Genomic DNA, 21,905 nt, shown 5'->3' with positions numbered 1-21,905 from the left:
CAATGAGCTATTGCAATGATATGGAAGGGGGAAAGGCAAGGGGGGAATGAGGGAATCTTTGCTCTCATCAAAGGTGGCTAGGAGAGGAAACAGCATATATACTTAGTGGGATATAGGCATCTGGAGTAAGGCGGGGGACAGGGGCAGGGAAGGGGAGTGATATGAGTGATGGAGGAGAGGATGGACCATGGGGGGAGAGTGGTCAGATATAACACATTTTCTTTTTTACTTCTTGCAAGGGGCTGGGATTGGATGGCCTGTCCTGGACCATAGGGCCAGGTGGATGCTGGGCCTAAGGGATGGTATGGGGGCTTGGGGCCTCTTGGCCCCAGGCCAGGGATCTGTCTGCTGTGCCACTCAGCTACCCTACAGCAGAGTCAGAGTGAAAGGAGAGAGAAAATATAATACATGATAGTGGAGAAATATGAAAGGAGGGAGTTGCGATCAGCAATGGCAACAGTGGAAAAATATGGAAGTAACTTTTGTGATGGACTTATCATAAAGAATGTGATCCACCTGTGACAGAGTTGTTGGTGTTGGAGCAAAGACTCAAGCACATTTTTTTTTAATCTGGCAGACTTTAAACCTGCCTAAGGTATTTGGTCATCCACTGACATCTAAATAACTTTTCCCTTTTTTTATGTCTCTGATCTTTATGGCAATTTTTTTATAATGATGTCGAGTAATCATTATAAAAGTAATATTAATTCAGATATAAAAATTTGTGCCTTTTTGTTTATAGCTTTCTAATTTCTAATAGCCAGTTAGGCTAGTGCATAGCTTTGGCATCTGCTGTCCACTTCATATTCCTGTGGTAATAAAGATCTTTAATTTTTTTTCAAAATGCTAAGGGGATATTTAAGAAAATATGATAAAGAATTTTGTCATTGGGATATGATTGTGATAACTAATTTTGTCATTGGGATATGATTATGATAACTATCTCAAGTTCTGTTTTAAAGGAAAGCCATATTAGTATAACCAATTATATAAGAAGAATGATCTGTGGTCTATTTTAAAAATATTTTTAAGAAAAGTCCATTTTCAATTAAGGGTTTTGATTCCTTTTTAAACATGAATAAAAAGCTAAAAACAGTTTTATTTATAAATCACTTACCGAATACACACTGTTCTAAAATGATTATCAAATGAATACTTGATAGTCTTTAATGAATTCACTTTTGTAATGTAATCCTTATTCTTATGGAAATTATGTTGTTAAATGATGGATGCTATTTAATTTAACAACATAATTTCCATAAGAATAAGGATTCCACTACAAAAGTGAATAAAAACAAAACTAAATTTTTAAAATTTCTATTTGTACCTAAATTTTCTATGTTTATCAACAGAGTAATTGGCAAATCAAATTGTAAGTCTTCATGATCTAAGAAATTCTAGAATTTCATTTTAAATGGAATTTTGACCTGATTAAAAATTTGAGATATTTGAGATATTTCTTTTACCAGAAAGGAAGATCTCTACAAGTAACCTGGATTAAAGAGGACCTCTGGAACAACATCTGAAGTCACAGAACTGCATCAGATGACTTCAGAAGACATGGACCTGGATTTTCCTTTTTCTTATCTGTACAGACTATAGAATCAAAGGGGCCTTCTTCCTTTTGATCTTTGTAATTTGTCCCTTTTGACATTGTAAATATGCTGCCCACTTTTATGTACTGTTATGAACCTCACATTGCCTCCTTATATCCCCTGGCAACCCTAGGTCCCAAAGATAAACAATTTACCCTCTAAATGTACCCATCATCTTCCTCCATCTTTTTTAAATGATCTACAGATGACAGTAGAGTGCTCAAAATGGTAGAATGTAAAAGCTTAAGTTTCAAAAAAATCTTATATTGCTTAGCTCAGAGAAGAAACTGCATACACACTCAATAAGGTATAGACATCTAGAAGAAAAAGGAGAGAAGGGGGACAGAGGGAGGGGAGGGGGGTGTGGGTGATAGAAGAGAGGGTAGATAATAGGAGAGCATAGTAAGATATAACATATTTTCTTTTTTACTTTTTGCAAGGTGCTGGGATTGGGTGGTCTGTCTGTGATCACAGAACTGGATGATTGCTAAGTTTCTAGGGTGGGATGTGGGCTTGGGCCCTCTTGGGCCAGGCTGGTGCTGTGTCTGCTGCACCACCCGGCTGCCCCACAGTACATTTTAGAAGAGGGACAGAATGAAAGGAGAGAGAAAATATAATATATGGTAGTGAGGAGGAACAGATGGAGGGAATTAGAATCAGCAACAGCAACTGTGGAAAAATATAGAAGTAACTTCATGATGGACTTATGATAAAGAATATGCTTCACCTGAAACAAAGTTGATGGTATCAGAACACAGACTGAAATACATTTTTTCTCTTTCTTTTATTTCTCATGAGGTTTTATATTTTTGTGGGGTAGAGGTATTGTGTTTACTCTTAAACAAGAATGTTTTAGTAATGTGAAAATAAAGAAAAATTTAAAAAAGAAAAATCTTATATTTCTGATCAGAAACTGGCTTCTCAACCTCCAATTAAGTTTAAATGTTATCTTTGTATGCATTAAGGTCTGTCTTCTCTCCATTTATAAATCTGGATGTCAAATTTGCCTAGTTAAAACCTCTTCTTCATCAATAAAATAAAAGTTGTCCATAGGAATCATAGGAAGACAGATGACAGAAGATAGGTAACTTGTCTGGTTATCTCTTTATGAGTCACATATGTTCCTTCTACTGTGATCTTATAACAGAAAATACTATTTGAATTTTTGTCAAGAACCTGATATGAACAGACTTGAAGATTTGTATAGGAATGACATATTTTATGATCAAATGTTTTACTTTGGTGGCTGACAACCTAAAGTTATATAAACCTTTGTCTCTTATTTATTCCCTTTGCTGGAAGTAGCTATTTTGCAATGACCTATAGATTTGTGGTAGATCTTAGAGAATAAATTTCATGTTTAACTTATATTGCTGTTATTTTAATTTAATCAAAATTTTTTTAATCAAAAAAAATTTTTTTATTTTATTTATTTAAGACAATGGAGTTAAATGCCCAAGATCACATAGCTGGATAGCTGGGCAATTATTTAGTGCCTGAGACCACATTTGAACTCAGGTCATCCTGACTCCAAGGCTGATGCTTTCTCCAATGTGCCACCTAACTGCTCCCATTATATTTCATATATAGATATATATAGATAGATAGATAGATAGATATAGATATAGATATAGATATATAATATTTTTTCTTTGGTGTTGGTTAATTTCAGATTTTTTCCTTTATCTCATCCTAATGTGGAATTTTTCCTATTAAACTTTAAATGACATGTACAAACTAATTTATATATATATATTTAAATACATATATACATATAAGATATATATATACATATAAGATACACACACACACACATACACACACACATATACTGGGGGGGAGGTAGATACATATGACCACAGTCATAAAGATTGAAAGAGGTTGTGATGTTAAAACTTGCTGCTGTTCAGCAAACTTAATTTTAGATGTTCAGTTTTATTTAGATCAATCAATTTAATTGATTAAATATAAAATGAAACTCATTTTTGGACATTAATACAATTTATATTACTATTATACAATAGTAATTAAAAAAAAGAATTTCCAGAACAAGAGATAGCCTTGGGACAGCTAGGTGACAGAGTGAATAGAGAACTTGTCTTGAAATTATGAAGACCTGAGTTCAAATATGATCTTAGACACTTAAAAGCTGTATGATCTTGGGCAAGTCACTTAATCTTTGTTTGCCTCAGCTTCCTCATCTGTAAAATATGGATAGGAATAGCATCTAATTCCTAGGGTTTCTGTGAGGATCAGATAAGATAATAGTTAAGTGCTTATCCCAGTGCATGGAACATGGTAAGTACTAAATGAATGTTAGCTTTTGTTGCTGCATTCTGCAATGAAAGGCTAAATCTGGCATATTGTATTTAGTCCAAAGCATCAAGTTTGAAGAAAACAATGACAAATTGATATTAATCCAAATGGGAGCAATTGTATATGAAGGAACTAAAAGTTACCTTCTCTGAGGATCAGTTGAAGAAATAAGAGGTATTTAATTTGTGAAGGAGATGACTTAGGGGAACATGATCACTATTTTCCAATATTTAAAATGTTATCAAGTGGAAGAGGAATTTGATTGATTCTTTTTTGGATCCACGGGGAAAAACAAGAACCAACATAGTGATTGAAAAATAGATTTTTGGGCAAAATAATGAACTGCATAACAATTAGAACTGTCAAAAATAGAAAAGCTTTCTTGTGAGGTATCAAATTACCCTTCATTAGGTGTTGGGTATCATAGAGATTTGTTCAGTTCAATTCAATGAAGATATTTCAAGCATCCTCTAAATACAAGGCAAGTGACAAGGATCTGGAAACAAAAACTGTAACACAAAATAGAAACTTACAATCTAATAGGGGTGAGTGAGGGAAAATCACATTCATAAACAATTATGAGGTAAGTGAAAAGAGGAAAATGAAAGAAATATATTTAGGCAAAATACTATGAAAATTTTGAGAATGGAAAGATTATTTTAAGTTAAGGTAGGAGGAAGAAAAAGATGAGTCAAAGCTTCTACATCCAAGAAAATGTGAATTGAGTTCAGGCTATGGAAGATCTTCAAAAAGGAAATGAAAATCAAGGAGATAGAAAAATTTGGAAGAGAAATGAGAGAGATGCAAGAAAAATCATCTAAACAGCAGCTTGGTGAAGGAGATACCAAAAGATTCTAAAAAAAATAACCACCTTAAAACCCAGACTGGACCAAATGGTAAAAGAGATACAAAAAGCCAATGAGGAGGAAAGAATGCCTTAAAAACAGAATTGGTCAAATGGAAAAGAAGATACAAAAACTCACTGAAGAAAATAATTCCCTAAAAATATAGAATAAAGCAAAGGAAAGCTGATGACTCTGTAAGAAATCAAGAAAAGGGGGGCAACTAGGTGGTGCAGTAGATAGAGCACCAACCCTGAAGTCAGAAGGACATGAGTTCAATTTTGGCCCCAGCCACTTAATAATTGCCTAGCTGTGTGACCATGTGCACATTTAACCCCATTGCCTTAAATAAACATTTTTTAAAAAAAGAAATCAAGAAACAATAAAACAAAACAAAAAGAATGAAAAACTAGAAGAAAACGTGAATTATCTCAATGGAAAAACAACTGACCTAGAAAAAAGATCCAAGAGATATAATTTTAAAATTATTGGACTACCTGAAAGCCATGACAAACAAAAAAAAAAGAGTATATACATCATTTTTCAAGAAATTATTCATCTATGTTTAGCATGGTTATAGATATAGACCTAATATTACATTGCTTTCTTTTGAGGGGTTGGTGGAGGGAAGGCATGGTGAAAGGGAGAAAAATATAAAAAATTGATTGTTGAAAACTGCCATTATATGTAGTTGGAAAAATTTTAAAGAAAAATTTATCCAGGGAAAAACTGCCTTGATATCCTAGAAATAGGGGGTAAAACAGAAAATTAAAAGCATACATTGATCACTTCTTAAAAGAGATCCCAAAATGAAAAATGCCAGGAATATTATATCCAAATTTCAGAGCTCCCATATCAAGAAGAAACTATTATAAGCAGCCAGAAAGAAACAATTCAATTATCGTGGTGCCACAGTCAGGATAATACAAGATTTAGCAGCTTTCACATTAAGGGCTTAGAATTTGATATTCTGGAAAGCAAAAAAAAAAGCTTACAATACAACCAAGAATCAGTTACCCAGAAAAATTGGACATATGCTTTCAGGGGAAAAGATGGATATTCAGTGAAATAGGGGACTTTCAATTTTTCCTAATGAAATAACCAGAACTGAACAGAAAATTTTATAAAAAGATAAACAAGAAAGGCAAATCACAAGGGACTTAATGATGCTGAACTGCTTATAGTTCTGCATTATCATCTGGAGGAAGATAAAGATAAATCATATGAACTTTCTCTTTTATTAGGGCAATTAGAAGGAGCATATATAAACAAGGCACAGGTGGGAGTTGAATGAAAGGAAAATTATTTAAAAGATGGAGCTAACAGGTGAGAGAATAATGTACTGAGACAAAGGGAAAGAGGAGGAAGAATGGATTAAGTTATTTCACATAATGTTTGTCCTTCATTCTCAAAGAAGATCATGATATCAGGGGAGTGATGCCATGGCAAGCACATGAATTGGATTTAAGTGAGGAGGATGCTCTGCTAAGTAATCACTAGCCTCACTTTCTCCTCCAGGGCCATCTGGATCCAGTAGACAGATATGAATCAGGATGACTGGAGAGGGCCCTGGACGCAAGGCAATCAGGGTTAAGGTCACACAACTAGTAAGTGGCAAGTGTCTGAGGCCAGAATCCAACTCCCATCCTCCTGAACCTAAGACCAGTACTCTATCCACCTGAACCTTGTTGCCCAAGTTATTTCACATAAAAGAGGCAAGAAAAAGCTTTTGCAGTAGAGTGCAGTGGTGGGGGGAGAGGTAAGGGGAATTGGCTCAGAGAGGGAATAACACATTCAATTGGATATAGACATCTATCTAGAGGAAAGTAGGAAAGGAATGGGAGAAAGGAGGCGGGGGGCAGGGGGGTACCTGTTAGATAGGAGGGAATATTGTGGGGAGAGGGTAGTCAGATACAGAGGAAGTAGGTGAAAGGAGAGAGAGGGAGAGAATAGAATAAATGGGGGTAGGGGAAATAGAATGGAAGGAAAGTTAGCAGTAGCAACTATGGGAAAAAATAATGAAACAAGTTTCTCTGATAAAGACTTCATTTCTCAAACATAGAGAACCGAATCAAATTTATTTTTAAAAAATGAGAGCCATTCCCCAACTGATGAATGATCAAGGCATATGAACAGTTTTCAGAGGAGACTATCAATGCTATCTATTTAAATCATTTTTTTAAAATGTCCTATTATTGACAGAAGAGATTCAGGTTGGACTAATTCTAGGGTACTACCTTAAACTTATTGGATTGGCCAGTAGGACAGAAGGGAATATAGGAAGGATGACACATTAATGCACTGTTGGAGGAGTTGTGAAGGGTTTCAACAATTTGGTAGAGCAATTTGGAACTATGCCTAAATGACTATAAAACCATACCTAGCTTAAAATCTAAAATCTAGCAATGCCACTACTAGAAGAAGAGAAAAACAGGAGGATAAAGGACCTATTATATATAAGGATATTTGTGGCAGCTCTTTTCTGGTGGTAAGGAATTGGAAATTGGGGGGATGCTCATCAGTTGGGAAATAGCTGAACAAATTCTGGTATGTGATTAAGATGAAATACTATTCTGTTATAAGAAATGATGAACAGGATGCTCTCAGTAAAAAAACTTGCATGACCAGATGCAATGGGAAATATACTAATTACAAAGTTAGCAGCAATGTTTTGGAAGATCAGCTCTGAATTGTCTCAGCAATGCTATGACCTAAGAGAACTCTTAAGAACTTATGATAAAGAACATTATCCATATCAAAGAGAGAGTCGATGGTGTCTGAATATAGATTGAAGCTTTATTTTTCTTGAGATTTCCTTGTGGTGGGGTATGTTTATTTTACATCACAACTATAATGGAATTGTTTTTCATGACTACACATTTTTAATCTATTACTTGCTTTCTCAGTGAGGGGGATTGGGGTGGGAAGAAGGGAGAGATTTGGAATCAAAGCTTGAAAAGTGAATGTTGTAAACAATACTATAAGCAAATTAGAAGCTCAAGGACTAGTCTACCTGTCAGATCTATGGAAAGGGGAACAGTTTATCACTAAGGAAGAGTTGGAGAACATGACCAAAAATGAATTAGATGATTTCAATTACATTAAATTAAAAAGCTTTTGGACAGATAAAACCAATGTAACCAAGATCAAAAGAAATGTAGTAAATTGGGAAATGATCTTTACAACTAATGATTCTGACAAAGGACTCATTTCTAAAATATACAGAGAAGTGAGTCATATTTTTAACAAAAAGGCATTCCCCAATTAACAAATGGTCAAAGGATATGGAAAGGCAATTTACAGACGAGGAGATCAAAGTAATCCATAGCCACATGAAAAAATGCTCTAAATCATTAATTATTAGAGAAATGCAAATTAAAGCTTCTCTGAGGTACCACCTCACACCTTTCAGATTGGCCAGTATGACCAGGAAGGATAATGATCATTGTTGGAAGGAATGGGGGAAATCTGGGACACTATTACACTGTTGGTGGAGCTGTGAACTCATCCAATCCTTTTGGAGAGCTATTTGGAACTATGCCCAAAGGGCAACAAAAATGTGCTTACCCTTTTGACCCAGCAATACCACTACTGGGTCTATACCTTGAAGAGATGATGAAAAAGGGTAAAAACATTACTTGTACAAAAATATTTCTATCAGCCCTGTTTGTGGTGGCAAAGAATTGGAAATCAAGTAAATGTCCCTCAATTGGGGAATGGCTTAGCAAACTGTGGTATATGTATGTCATGGAACACTATTGTTCTATTAGAAACCAGGAGGAATGGGATTTCAGGGAAGCCTGGAGGGAGTTGCATGAATTGATGCTGAGTGAGATGAGCAGAACCAGAAAAACACTGTACACCCTAACAGCAACATGGGAGTGATGATCAACCTCGATGGACTCACTCATTTCATCAGTGCAACAATCGGGAACAATTTTGGGCTGTCTGCAAAGGAGAGTGCCATCTGTATCCAGATAAGGAGCTGTGGAGTTTGAACAAAGTTCAAGGACTATTCCCTTTAATTTAGGGGGGGAAAAAAGATACCTTATTGTCTGATCTTGTTACCTCTTAGACTTCTCTTCTCTTTAAGGATATGATTTCTCTCTCATCACACCCAATTTGGATCAAGGTACAGCATGGAAACAAAATAAATACTGATAGAGTGCTATCTGGGGGGGGGGAGGGAAGCAAGATTGGGGGAAAATTGTAAAACTCAAATAATACCTTTAATAAAAATTAATTTAAAAAATAAAAATAAATAAAAAACAAAAAAAGTGAATGTTGTGGGGGCAGCTAGGTGGTACAGTGGATAGAGCACTAGTCCTGAGTTCCAATCCAGCCTCAGACACTTGATAATTTCTAGCTGTGTTACCTTGAACAAATCACTTATTCCCTCTATCACCCCCCCCCAGTTCAATGTTTTAGAAAGCAAATGTCAAAACTTGTTTTTGCATATAACCAGGGAAAAGAAAAATAAAAAAATAAAAGAACCCTCGTCCAGTCTCTTCATTTTACAAAAGAGAAAACTGAGCAGGAGTGGTTGATGGTAATTTGCTTAAGTCATACAAAGAGTAAGTGGCAGGACTGTGCTTGACCCTAGTCTTCTTACTTTGAGTCTTTTTTTTTCATGTGTTTGATCCCAGTTACTAAACTGATATTTTTACAATGGGAAAAAGAATTGAAATTGATTGAGGAAGTTAAATTTACCCCCAGACCCCCCATGGAGGGGGGGGTCCAGGCTCTTTACAAATGTCATCTCATTTTGGGGGAATGCTGTTATTTTCCCCATTTTATAAATGTGTAAACTGAGGCTAACAGAAGTAACCCAGGGTCATTCAGTAAGTGTCTAAGGTTGGATTTTTTTGCGTGAGGAAATGGGATTGAGTGACTTATCCAAGGTCACAGAGCTATTAAGTATCAAGTGTCTGAAGCTGAGTGAACTCGGATCCTCCTGGCTCCAGGGTAGATGCCCTATTCACTGTGTCACCTAACTACCCCAAGCTTGGATTTTAACAAAGGTCTTGACTTCAGGCCTAGCATTCAATACATTGAACCTTCTAGTGCCCTCTAAGTAAATACATATTATTTTGTCTTTCCATCTAAGACACTTCATTTTTTGAATTTCTAAAAAATGCTTAAATTTCATTAATATTTTCTAAAACAAGTACTTCCCAATTAGATTTCTACAGAAGTAATCCACACATTGTCCATGCCTGAAGTGTATCCCTTGGCCAGCCCTCCAGTCCATCACCAAAAAGTGGGAGACCTGCATGCCTGCATGCCTCATTATCTGAAGTCATGATTATACTCACATTAATCAGGAGGATGGAGGACAATAAGCATGTCTAGAAAACCTACTATGTGTCAGCACCTTGAAAAGCATTTGGCAAGTTGTCTCTCATTTGAGGCAGATGCTATAACTATCTCCATTTTACAGTTTCAATTTACATTGTATGGAAATTGAAGCAAACAAAAATGGTCCAGCTAGTTCTGTGGATTTTCACTGAAGTCTTCCTGCCTCTAGACCCAGGTGCACTCTGGTGCCACCTGGCGTCCTCAATCAATTCCAATTCTCTTTCCACTGCAAAAAAAATATCATATAACTATTGATGTCACAAAATGTCCTAGAAATTTATAGATGATAGTAATAAGATTATGAAGAAGTTGGTGAGAGTAGGTATCACATGTTGCAGAGAAGGAAAAAATATTCAGAAAGCATAGTGGGAAAATAATCTGGAATTGGTAATGGGCAGTTATCACTCTTAGTGATTTCTGGAGATTAAGCATATTAGAATTAGAACAAGCTTCAAAGAAAAGAGTTATAGTTTAAGATAATACTTTTAAAGTATAAGTTGTTCAGGATTTTTTAGTTATATCCAACTCTTCACGACCCATTTGAGGTTTTCTTGACAAAGATACTAGAATGGTTTTACCATTCCTTTTCCAACTCATTTTACAAATGATGAAACCAAGGCAAAACAGGGTCAAGTGACTTTCCCAGGGTCACATTGCCAGTGTTTGAGGACAGATATGAACTCAGGAAGACGAGTCTTTTGACTCTAGGTCCTACATGCTCTCTGATGAACTCCTGTTTAAAATCTAAAAAGCTCAGAGGAATCAGACTGAGATTAATCACTGAGCCTATATATATTCACAAAAAAAAAGTTACTATGAATTGACAACCCCCATGAGTTTGACCTCAATAAAGACTTAAACTGGAGCATGGTATGAACCTCCAGAGTTTGTCCTAATAAGGGACAAACATTAGCTTCCAGAGTTTGATCTCAGAAAAAGAACAAACAGAATTAGGTTAACTTATGCCTTCATTAAATTTCTCTAAATACACGGATTATGCATATATAGGCTCTGGCTAGAAAACTGGGTCCAAAATGGTGTTTGGAAATAGTTAAACAATTGCAATATCAGGAGGAGGGATCTGTTAAAGCTGCTTCTGTTCTTCAGGAGAGTAGCCCTCAACTCAGGAAATGCCTCATGTATGCTAGGGACCAGGGAGCTCAATATCCAACATTCCATTAGGTTAGGGAGAGTACCCCTCCCAAATCAGGACCTTTTTTGTCTTATCAGTTATGCCAAAGACCTCCACAAAGCAAGGGAATGTCCCAATCCAGTGCATCCAGTCACCACTGATCCAAAGGGGAGATTTGACAGAATTCAGTGACACTATAAAATGAATTTGCATTTCTTCATCACAATACTGACATGGAATCTCACGCACATGCAATAATAATTTCATACTTCACAAATTGAAATCTGCTAGCTTAGGGAAAATCAGATTTCATTTAAAATAAGAAGATAGGATAAAAATTGAGGATTTAGGAAGATGTACTCACAAGAAAAATTTATTTCCTGCGCAGAGTACAGTGGAAGGGGCTAATGATTCTTAGAATGCAGGAAGGCTTAGATAGAAATGAGAGAAAATAAGAGAAGAAGCAAGGCAAGAGGCCTAGGGCAATAAGTTTAGGTGGTAGGAATAAAAAAGGGGCTTTAGGGAGATCCGATTCAATTCAACAAGCATATATTAAGGGCCTACTAAGGAATCACACTAGTCATGGGAATACAAAGACATTTTAAGACTTCTAGGAGTTTATGTTCCACTAGGGGAGAAAACATGTATATAAATTAATATGTAATATAAATGTATATAATATAGGCCCATCTACATACGTGCAAATGCAATATTATATAGGTGTACACATGGGTGTAGATACTAGGTGTGTTATATTGTACATGTATACATGTGTGTATAGACACATCCAAAGAAAGACATGTGTGTGTGTATTATATATATGTATTGGGTGGTCTCCTCACATGGCTTGTCTCCTAACCTCTCCTTTTCTCTCCCAAATACACCATGATGAAAACACCAGAGACGGGCTGAAGAGATAGGGCTGAAGCTGCATAGACAAAGAAGTAGTGGCAGTGGCCAGTGTGATCCTCTTTCCTCTTGCACTGTTTTGATTGCAATCCCTTTCTCTGTTGTGGTAGCAGCCCAATCCCTGATTCTAGATCTCCTGATAACCCCTCCCTTGCCTCTCATGAGATTTCAATTTTTCTTCCCCCCACAGTACTGAGAGAGGACCATCAAATCTGTCACAATCTAGTGACTACCAGGGCTTCAGTAGGCAAGCACTGAGAAATTTCTATCTTCCAACTGACATTGATTTCCAAAGACCTGCTACAGATACAAGGTTTTATGTATTAAAAAAAAAAAAAGTGAGGGGGTGCTGTATAAACTGATACTTGAAGATAACCAGGAGTTTCAGAAGGTAGAGGATGAGGAAGGGGAGCATTTTAAAGGAAAGAGACAACTTATGCGAAGGTGAGGAAGAAAAAAGGGATATGACTTTGTATAAAGGAAAGAGCAACTTATCTTTGAAGTATTTGAGGAGGAATAGTACAAAATAAGTTTGGAAAGGTAGACTGGCAATTTACAGGGAAGTATCTTTAAATATCAAATAAAGAAATTAGTATTTATCCTAGAAGGTTTAGTACTTGGGTTGGAAGATTATACTAGGATCAGAGTCAAGAAGAGCTCAGTTTTTAATAGATTGAGCTTGACATGGTGTTATGATATGCCAAGAAAATGTACAGCAGCTCACTATAAGTTGCAAGATAATGGCCACCCTGCATTGGTCGAGGAGCTTCCTAGGTTGATGAACTCACAGAAGAAAGAAAGAGACAGATTGTGTGTGTGTGTGTGTGTGTGTGTGTGTGTGTGTGTGTGTGTGTGTGTGTGTGTGAGAGAGAGAGAGAGAGAGAGAGAGAGAGAGAGAAAGAGAGAGAGAGAGGCAGAGGCGATAGAGGAAGATCCATCTGGGAAGTGAAAATGGTTTGAGGTGAGGTCCAGATTTTTTTTTCTTTTTTTTTTAATTTTTTTATGAAAGATATTGAGTTTTACATTTTCCCCCAATCTTGCTTCCCTCTCCCCTCCCCCCACAGAAAGCACTCTGTCAGTCTTTACTTTGTTTCCATGTTGTACCTTGTTCCAAATTGGGTGTGATGAGAGAGAAATCATATCCCTGAAGAGAAGTCTAAGAGGTAACAAGATCAGACAATAAGCTATCTGGTTTTTTTCCTAAATTGAAGGGAATAGTCCTTGTGCTTTGTTCAAACTCCACAGCTCTTTATCTGGATACAGATGGCACTCTCCTTTGCAGACAGCCCAAAATTGTTCCTGATAGTTGCACTGATGGAATGAGCGAGTCCTTCAAGGTTGAACATCACTCCCATGTTGCTGTTAGGGTGTACAGTGTTTTTCTGGTTCTGCTCATCTCACTCAGCATCAGTTCATGCAAATCCCTCCAGGTTTCCCTGAAATCCCATCCCTCCTGGTTTCTTATAGAACAATAGTTTTTTTCCATGACATACATATACCACAGTTTGCTAAGCCATTCCCCAATTGAAGGACATTTACTGGATTTCCAATTCTTTGCCACTACAAACAGGGCAGCTATAAATATTTTTGTACAAGTAATGTTTTTACTCTTTTTCCTCATCTCTTCAGGGTATAGATCCAATAGTGGTATTGCTGGGTCAAGGTCCATATTTTTGAAGTCATAAACAGAAAGGAAGGAACAGGTGTTCCATGTGGAAATTAAGAAAGGGAAGCCTAAGGAAAATACTAAGGTTTAGGGAACTTAGAATTGGAAAAGAGAAGCTAATGGAAAGGCAGTATGGTACAATGGAAAATATATTCAGTTTGGAGGTAGGGAAAATCCCAAGTTGAAATTCAAGTTCTGTTACTTACTGTGTATCCTTGAATAATCTTTCTGAGCCTCAGGTTCCCCCATTGGTGAAATGAGAGACAAGGTGTCCCTTTCCAGATCCATATTTATGATCCTATGATCCTTGTCAGTAAAGCATAGGGAAAAGACTGAAAATCAGGTCTCCTGATAAGATTTCCAAATCTCCTGATTTTCAATCTAGTTTCTTTTTTTTTTTAACTATAAATAAAGACAAGAGATGGAGTAGCATGTATGAGTAACAATAAGAATGACAATTAGACTGGACCACAGTGTTCATGGAAAGAAGTAATGTATAAAATTGGAAAGGTGGTTTAGAAACAGGTTGGATTATGTCTTAAATGTTGAGAAGGGAGATTTTATTTTATTTTCCAATTACTAGGGAGCCAGTGATATTTATTGAGCAGGGGAGACAAGGTCACATTGATACTTTTGGAAAATCACTTAGGCTGCTTTGTGAAGAATGGATTAAAGTGGACAGACCCAAGGCAGGCACTTCAGTTTGGAAACTATTATCATAATCTAGGCAAGAAGAAATGGGGGGAAAAAACTAGTGGTCTTTGTGAGTGGAAAGAAGGGGAATGATGATAGAAATGGGGTGGAGATAAAAACAAGATTTGACAATTTAATATATAGTATGAGGGTGAGGAGGTTAAGGATCACACCAAGGTTGTGAACCTGGGTAACTGAAAGCATGGTGATGCCCTTGACAGAGAAATAGAGAAATTTAGAGGAGGGATGGAATGGGAAGAAAGATAATGAGTTCAATTTTAGACATGTTGAATTATCAGTTAATAAATCCTTGCAAAACTCATGAATATATAACCATTTCATTTCTTTGAGGTAAATACAGTACCTTCCATTACTTCATCCTAGGCAGTAGAACACTTGATATCATAGCAAGTCTGAGTACCATAACTGTAGAATTACTAAGGAGACAAAGATGATCAGGTCTATATTCTCCCTCCCACTCTCACACACACAACTATCTAAAGAACTCTTGAGCTTTACAAGCCAGTTTAAAATTTATCCATCTGACCCCCTCACCAAGTGCCCTCTGACCTTACCTGAATCTAGAGGATCCAATTTATCAAATTAAATGCAAAAAAAAAATGTTTTATTCAAATGTCTTATGTCATTCACATTCCCAGGCCCAGTCCATCTACTGCAGGCTTGTCACTGGAGTTCTTTGAGAGAGCTCCATTAGCAGTGCTACAGTTCAATAGTTCTCTCCAATACATCTATTTCAGGATATAGAATCAGAGATTTAGATCTGGAAAGAGCCTAGAGGTCATTCAGTCCAATACCTTTGTTTTAGAAATAGGGAGTGGGGGGCCTACTGACAGAGTTCTGAAGGAGATGCAGGTCAACCTCAGGCTTATTAGTTGTATGACCCTAGGCAAATCAATTCATATCTCTCAGCTTCAGTTCCCTTATCTAGAAGATGATCTGTATTGACTATTAATAGTAGCTAACATTTATATAGTGTTTATTATGCCAAAAGCTTTATCACTATTATCTCAGTGGATTTTCCCAACAACCCTGGGAGGTGGGTCCTATTCTTATCCCCATTTTACAGATGAAGAAATTAGGGCAAACTGTTAGGGACTGTTGTGTGTGGGAGTACTGTAAAACCTTCATCACCTGGTGTCCTTGAGCCCCAGAGTGCCTGCCACAGGAGTGGGAGTAGACCAGGGACAGGGAGGATATTTAAGCATTTGTATTTTGGTAAATAAATGGAGATCTAGGAGAACAAGGAGAAACTCATCTCCCTTGTCTCCCATTCCCTCAACTCTCCCCTGAGGAAAGGATAAGCGAGTCCAGAAAGGGACTCAACACTAAATCAAGGTTAGCTGACTGATCTAGGATCATCCACAAGTCAAATTTGATGTCAAGCCTTCCTGACTCTTGACCCAGTGTTCTTTCCATGGAAATATCTTTCTAGATCCACAATGATAATGGTGAAACTGAGGCCAAATGAAGTGAACTAATCTTCCTAAGGTTATAAAGAGGCAAAACTATTATTTAAATCTGGTTCCACTGATTCCAAAACTAGAACTCCTTCCCTGACACCCTGCTGGTTCTTCTAAACAGGAAAGCTAATCAGTAGCTAGAAAGGATAAGGTCATTGTTTTTCCCCCATGTCTAGAATGACTGGAGACAAGTCAAGTAGGCAAAATTTGTCCTCAGCATCCATTCTTCTATTTCTTTTTTGTGCCATTTATTCCCCTAATCCTAAAGTCCCAGTGACCTACTTCTTTCTATACAAACATTCTAAACTATTACAAATAACAGATAATTCTTCATGTGTTCTTTCTTATAGTGGTTTTCATTTTTGATCAGAGCTAAAGTCTTCCATGAAAGAAAATAGTTGAATTTCAAACATCAACAGGTAGGAAAAGTCATTTTATTTAATGTAAAAGGTGTTTATGATAAAAGTAAATTTCTGTGTTTCATCTGGGTTGTTTCTCCCAGGCCCATCGTGGAAATGACCAGGACAAGAATATCACAAGCAAATGGACAGATGAGTTGCAATTTATAATAATGAACTAAATATGTACACTGAGAAGTTCTTAGGGTCATTAAACTATTGATATAAAAATTGCATTAATATTGATTTATTAACAAATTGTCAACTAAATAAATATTAAATTGAAGCCATTGTTTTTTGATGTATATATGAGGTTGGCTAGGATTCTACAGTCAGTTGAAATTTGTCATTTGGAAGCACAGCAAGACAAGTCCTTTGAAAAGAAATCTGTTCACATATATAAATTATCCATCTTCCCCCTCTTTTGCCTCCTCTAATTACTGATAGGCAGCTTTTGAATATTATTAAAGCAATTTCAAGAACATTTAACTTAATACTCCTTTTTGAAATCAGAAGCCTCCTGATTCTCCACCTACCTTTTTGGCTTGACTTAGCTGAGATTCTTCTAGTCTTTGTATCACCGAATTCACTGAATCAGGTATTTCAAGGGTACGAGACTGTATCTCTGTAAACTTTTCAGCTTCCAGTTCTTCTTCTTCTGAACTTTCCTCCAGTAAATGCATACCGATCTTTTGGAATGCCATTTTGAATATTTTTTTCCTCTTTCCTTAAAAATTATAGGCAAATGTCAGTAGAAAGAACTGCTGAGCAGTAAGTAAGGATCTGTTCTGCTCCCAAAGGTTGACTACTGATGACAAGACTGGTTGCTAACTATAGAATTCCAATCCAGATGATGTCAGAATGGATTTTTCTGTGGCACTGTCAGACTCAATAAATGTCCAGTGAATGCCTACTAAATGTAGAAAATAGTGCTAGGCATTTCACAGGTGCCACTGCTAGAGGGGATAAAGAAGACTGGTCAGAAGAAAAGTAAATATAAAAGAATGGACATGCGCCATCTTCAAGGAATTCAATAAACATAATAGCTATAATCCAAGTCTCAGGCTTGGTTCTCTTTCTCTCCTACTTGGGTTTTGCTTAAGAATTATATATCTCTTTTAACTATGAAATGTTTTACCTGGCTATACATATATAACCTATATCTAATTGTTTGCCTTTTCAATGGGGGAGAGGGATAGGGAGGAAGAGAATTTGGAACTCAAGAGTTAAAAATGAATATTAAACTTGTTTTTATATATAAGTGGGGGGAAATAAAAATGCTAAATTTAAAAAAATTATATATCTCAGACATCATAACTTCTTACCTCAGTCTCAACATACCCTCACTAAAATCATAGAATATTAGAGCTGGAAAGGAGGTTATTGAGGTTACTGAGTCCAACTCCCTTACTGTAGGGTTATAAAGTGATTTGCCTAAGATCCTCTGGTCTTAAATGGTGGAACCATGATTCAAGAGATTATTGAGTCCAATTTCCTTACTGAAGGGATAAAATGATTTGCCTAAGATCCCCTGGCAATTAAATGGCAGAACCAGGATTTCAATACAGATGTTTAGTGTCTTGTTCATTACTTCCCAGACAACGCTGTTTACCACATGGGAAACCTAAGTAACAAATGAGAATTGTCCATGGTACTCCGAGGGTAATGTGGCAGCAGGTAAAATGATGCTGGTTCATAATTCAAATAAAATATAAACATTTTGTATCACTTTAAAATTGTTTTGGACACCTATTTTTTTAATCTTTTCCCCAAATTTTGACTATATATCTCCTTGACTTCCTAAATTCTATTACTTCAGCATTTTATCAACTTGTTATAGATACTAGATGTATCTTCTCTTTTGAGTATGTATGTACTTTCTTTCTCTCTTTTTTTTTAAAGACTGGTTCTCCCTATCTAGACCTGAAATTCAGGAGTTACTCACAGACCTGACCCTAATACTACTGATCAGAACAGTACCCTTTGACATCTTCTATTTCTCTCCTGGGCTGATTGTTCTCTCTTCACAGAGGCATAACACATCAACACCAAACTTAATGTGGACACCTGATCGGCAAAGTTCACTACAATTCAGAATTCCTAAGTTCAAGAAATCTACTAACTTTAGTCTCGAAAGCAGCTGACATTACAAATGGATGCCTCCATTTCCTGCCTGCCCCCTGCATATTTTCATGGTTCCTGAGAATGAAGATGCTGAAGATCATGGTTTTGACACCTGTAACAAAAGAGGGTGGGAACTCTCAGAATTACCTAATTTAATACAGTAGCCAGGAGCTTGGGCAGATGGTTATCACTCGAACACACAGCTCTACTTGTGAAGGATGCTGACACTGAAATGTGATCTAGGTGTCTGCCACATTTTCTGAACCTCTCTCAGGCTTGAGGTTACCCCCTGAGGAGTCACCTCCAAAGTGAGATGGAAAATATTCATTATCTTAACTCAACAGTTAGCCATTTCCATTCAACACTCTTCTTTGTTTTTCTTGTACCTATTACTACTTTTCTCCTGTCAGACCTCAACTTTGGATTACTTGTCCTCCTCCTCCTCCTTTCCTACTCACAAGTCATAGAATTGAACTATTCCTTTGTGACTCACTGAAAAAGAGAGAGGTATTCATAATTTATTAAGGAATACTTTATTAACAATTCACACTTCATCATCTATGATTATGTCTCATTATTATATTAACTGGACTTTGGAGAGAAAAGAAGAGAATCCTTCCTACCTTTGAAATATATAATAACCTTTTCCTAAGTTTTATTCATATACTACTTAAGTAATAATTATATACATTACAAAAGAACATAAAATATACCTTAAAAAGAATGAGATAATATCATAGTAAAGTCATTGAGGAAAGCAAGGATTCCAACTACTAGGGTTAGGATTCATTGCTCAATAGAAACTGCTGGGAAAGCTGAAAAGCAGTTTGAAAGAAATTAAATGAATACCAGTATCTCACACTATCAAGCAGGGTAAGCTTCAAATGACCTAAATGTGAAGTCATGATAAATAAGGGGATCAGGGAAGGAGATACTTTTTACAACCATGGAAGGGTTCTTAACCAAACAATGGAAAGGGAGATAAAAATGGACCATAAGATCATAGATTTAGAACTGGAAAGGGACCTTGAAGTTGAACTCCTCTTTCTCACAGATGAGAGAAGTAAAACCCTATATTAAGTGGCTTGCCCCAATCACGTAACTAGTTAGTAGTTTACGTAACAACTGAACCCAGAGTTTCAATTAAATAATTATCTATTTTAATTACATAAAACTGAAAAGTTTTTGCACAAAATCAATGTAGATGGAATTATAAGGAAACAGTAAATCAGGGGAAATGTTTATAACAATTTCTCTGATAAATGTCTGATTTCTAAGATGATGATATTTTTCCTTCATTCTTTTTCTTGAAAGATTTTGTTTATTTTGAATTTTACATTTTTTTCTCCCAATCTTGCTTCCCTTCTCCCACCCTCCACAGAAGGTAGTCTGTTAGTACATTGGTGTCCATTGTTTTCATGGTGTGCAATGATCTAAGTTGAATGTGATGAGAGAGAAATCATATCCTTATGGAGGAAATATAAAGTATGAGATATAGCAGAATTACATAATATAATTTTTTTAATTAAAGGTAATAGTCCTTGGTCTTTGTTCAAACTCCACAATTCTTTCTCAGGATACAGATGGCATTCTCTGTCGCAGATGCCCCAAAATTGTGTCTGATTGTTGCCCTGTTGGTATAATCAAGTCCATTAATGTTAATCATCACTCCCATGTTGCTTTTAGGGTATACAATGTTCTTCTGGTTCTGCTCATCTCACTCAACATCAATTCATGAAAATCCTTCCAGGCTTCCTTGAATTCCCATCCCTTCTGGTTTCTAATAGAACAATAGTATTCCATCACATACATATACCACAGAAAATGGTGGCATCAGGACAGCCATGTCATGACATACATGTTAATTAGATTTGAGTGAGGTGGTGCTGTGCTAAGTCACCAGGCTCACTTTCTCCCCCACAGCCATCTGGATCCAGTGGCCAGATATGAATCAAGATGTCTGGAGATGGTTCTAGATGTGAGGCAATCAGGGTTAAATGACTTGTCCAAGGTCACCCAGATAGTAAGTGTCAAGTGTCTGAGGTTGAATTTGAACTAAGATCCTTTTAACTCCACTGTGCCACCTAACTGCCCCAATCTCCAAGATATATAAAAATTGTTTGAATAAGAATAAAAGCCATTCTTCAATAGGCCAAAACATTACCAGACACTCTCAAAAAAAAAAAAAGAAAGATATCAACCATTACCTTTAAAACAAGGAGTGATACAAATCATTAATAAAAGAAGTAGAATTTTTTTTTAAAGAGCTCTGAGATTTCATATTAAGCTCATCAGATTGGCAAATCTGGGAGGAGCAAAAGAAGGGTAGCCATGCTAATATATAATTGTTAAAGCTGTGAATTGATGCAGACATTCTGGAAAACAAATGGAACTATGCCCCTCAAAGTCACTACTAATTTATACATACACCTTGACCTAGTGATACATTTATTAAATATATTAAATATATCCAATAAATCTCAATATATACAAATATATTTATGGCAGCACTTTGTGCTGTAGCAAAAAACTAGAAACAAAATGGATGTCCTTCATTTCGGGAATGGGTAAACAAATTATAGCCTGTTATATGATGAAATATTATTATGCTAATAAGAAATGACTAAAGGTAAAAACTTAGATAAACCTGTGAAGACATGTAAGAACTAAGGCAGGACTAGGTTTAAAAAAACAGAACTATTTAAATAGTTAAAACAACACTGAAGAAAAGAAAAAAGAAAAAATATCATAAAAAAACAAGCTTAGAGTCCATCAAAAAGAATTCACACTGGCAATATTTTTTTCTGCATTGTAATATCTTTTTCTGCTTAAGATCATCACCTCTTTAGCAAAAGGTGATGGCATGTTTCATCTATGGTCTTTGGGACTAGTGATTTATTATTGCATTAATCAGAATTCTAAAGTCTTTCAAAATTGTTTTTCTTCATTATATTGTTTTCATGTTATAAGCTATTATACTAGTTCTATTCACTTTGATCTCTATCAGTCACTGAAGCATTTTTTCAAATAAACAAAAAAAGAACAATAAGAGGTTGAAAAGGAAACACAGACAAGAAAGACAGCTCTGAAAATAAATGTTACCAGCCAATATGAAAATGTTTTATCTTGGAGCAGCTAGGTGGTGCAGCAGATAAAGCACTGGCCCTGGAGGCAGGAGTACCTGGGTTCAAATCCAGTCTCAGACACTTAATAATTATCTATCTGTGTGACCTTGGGCACTTAACCCCATTTGCCTTGCAAAAACCTTAAAAAAAAGAAAATATTTTGTCTTATTTCATATGTATATTACTAGCCTTCTCAATGACTAGGGGAGAGGCTAGAGGGACTTAGAGAATTTGGAACTTAATATTTTTTAAATGAGTGTTTAAAT

General features: G+C 36.1%; 1 protein-coding gene and 1 long non-coding RNA gene across 2 annotated transcripts in view; one reads left to right on the top strand and one right to left on the bottom strand.

Annotated features, from left to right (window-relative positions):
• The window catches only part of FAM186A (family with sequence similarity 186 member A), a 142,500-nt gene extending 125,305 nt beyond the window's left edge, over positions 1–17,195 (bottom strand). The window contains exon 1 of the mRNA XM_074221032.1: positions 16,927–17,195. Within this exon, the coding sequence (XP_074077133.1) occupies positions 16,927–17,094 (168 nt within the window). The 5' untranslated portion in view covers positions 17,095–17,195. The remainder of the gene's footprint in view (positions 1–16,926) is intronic.
• LOC141514824 (uncharacterized) lies at positions 13,059–16,589 on the top strand. The gene is made up of 3 exons (XR_012476122.1): positions 13,059–13,113; positions 16,343–16,411; positions 16,495–16,589. It is a non-coding gene; the product is annotated as an uncharacterized LOC141514824 (long non-coding RNA).
• Positions 17,196–21,905: the final 4,710 nt, after the last annotated feature.

The sequence above is a fragment of the Macrotis lagotis genome, chromosome 2 (assembly GCF_037893015.1).
Source record: "Macrotis lagotis isolate mMagLag1 chromosome 2, bilby.v1.9.chrom.fasta, whole genome shotgun sequence".
NCBI lineage: Eukaryota > Metazoa > Chordata > Mammalia > Peramelemorphia > Peramelidae > Macrotis > Macrotis lagotis.
The sequence above is the reverse complement of the archived record's forward strand: the minus strand, read 5'-3'. Positions and strand labels throughout refer to the sequence as shown.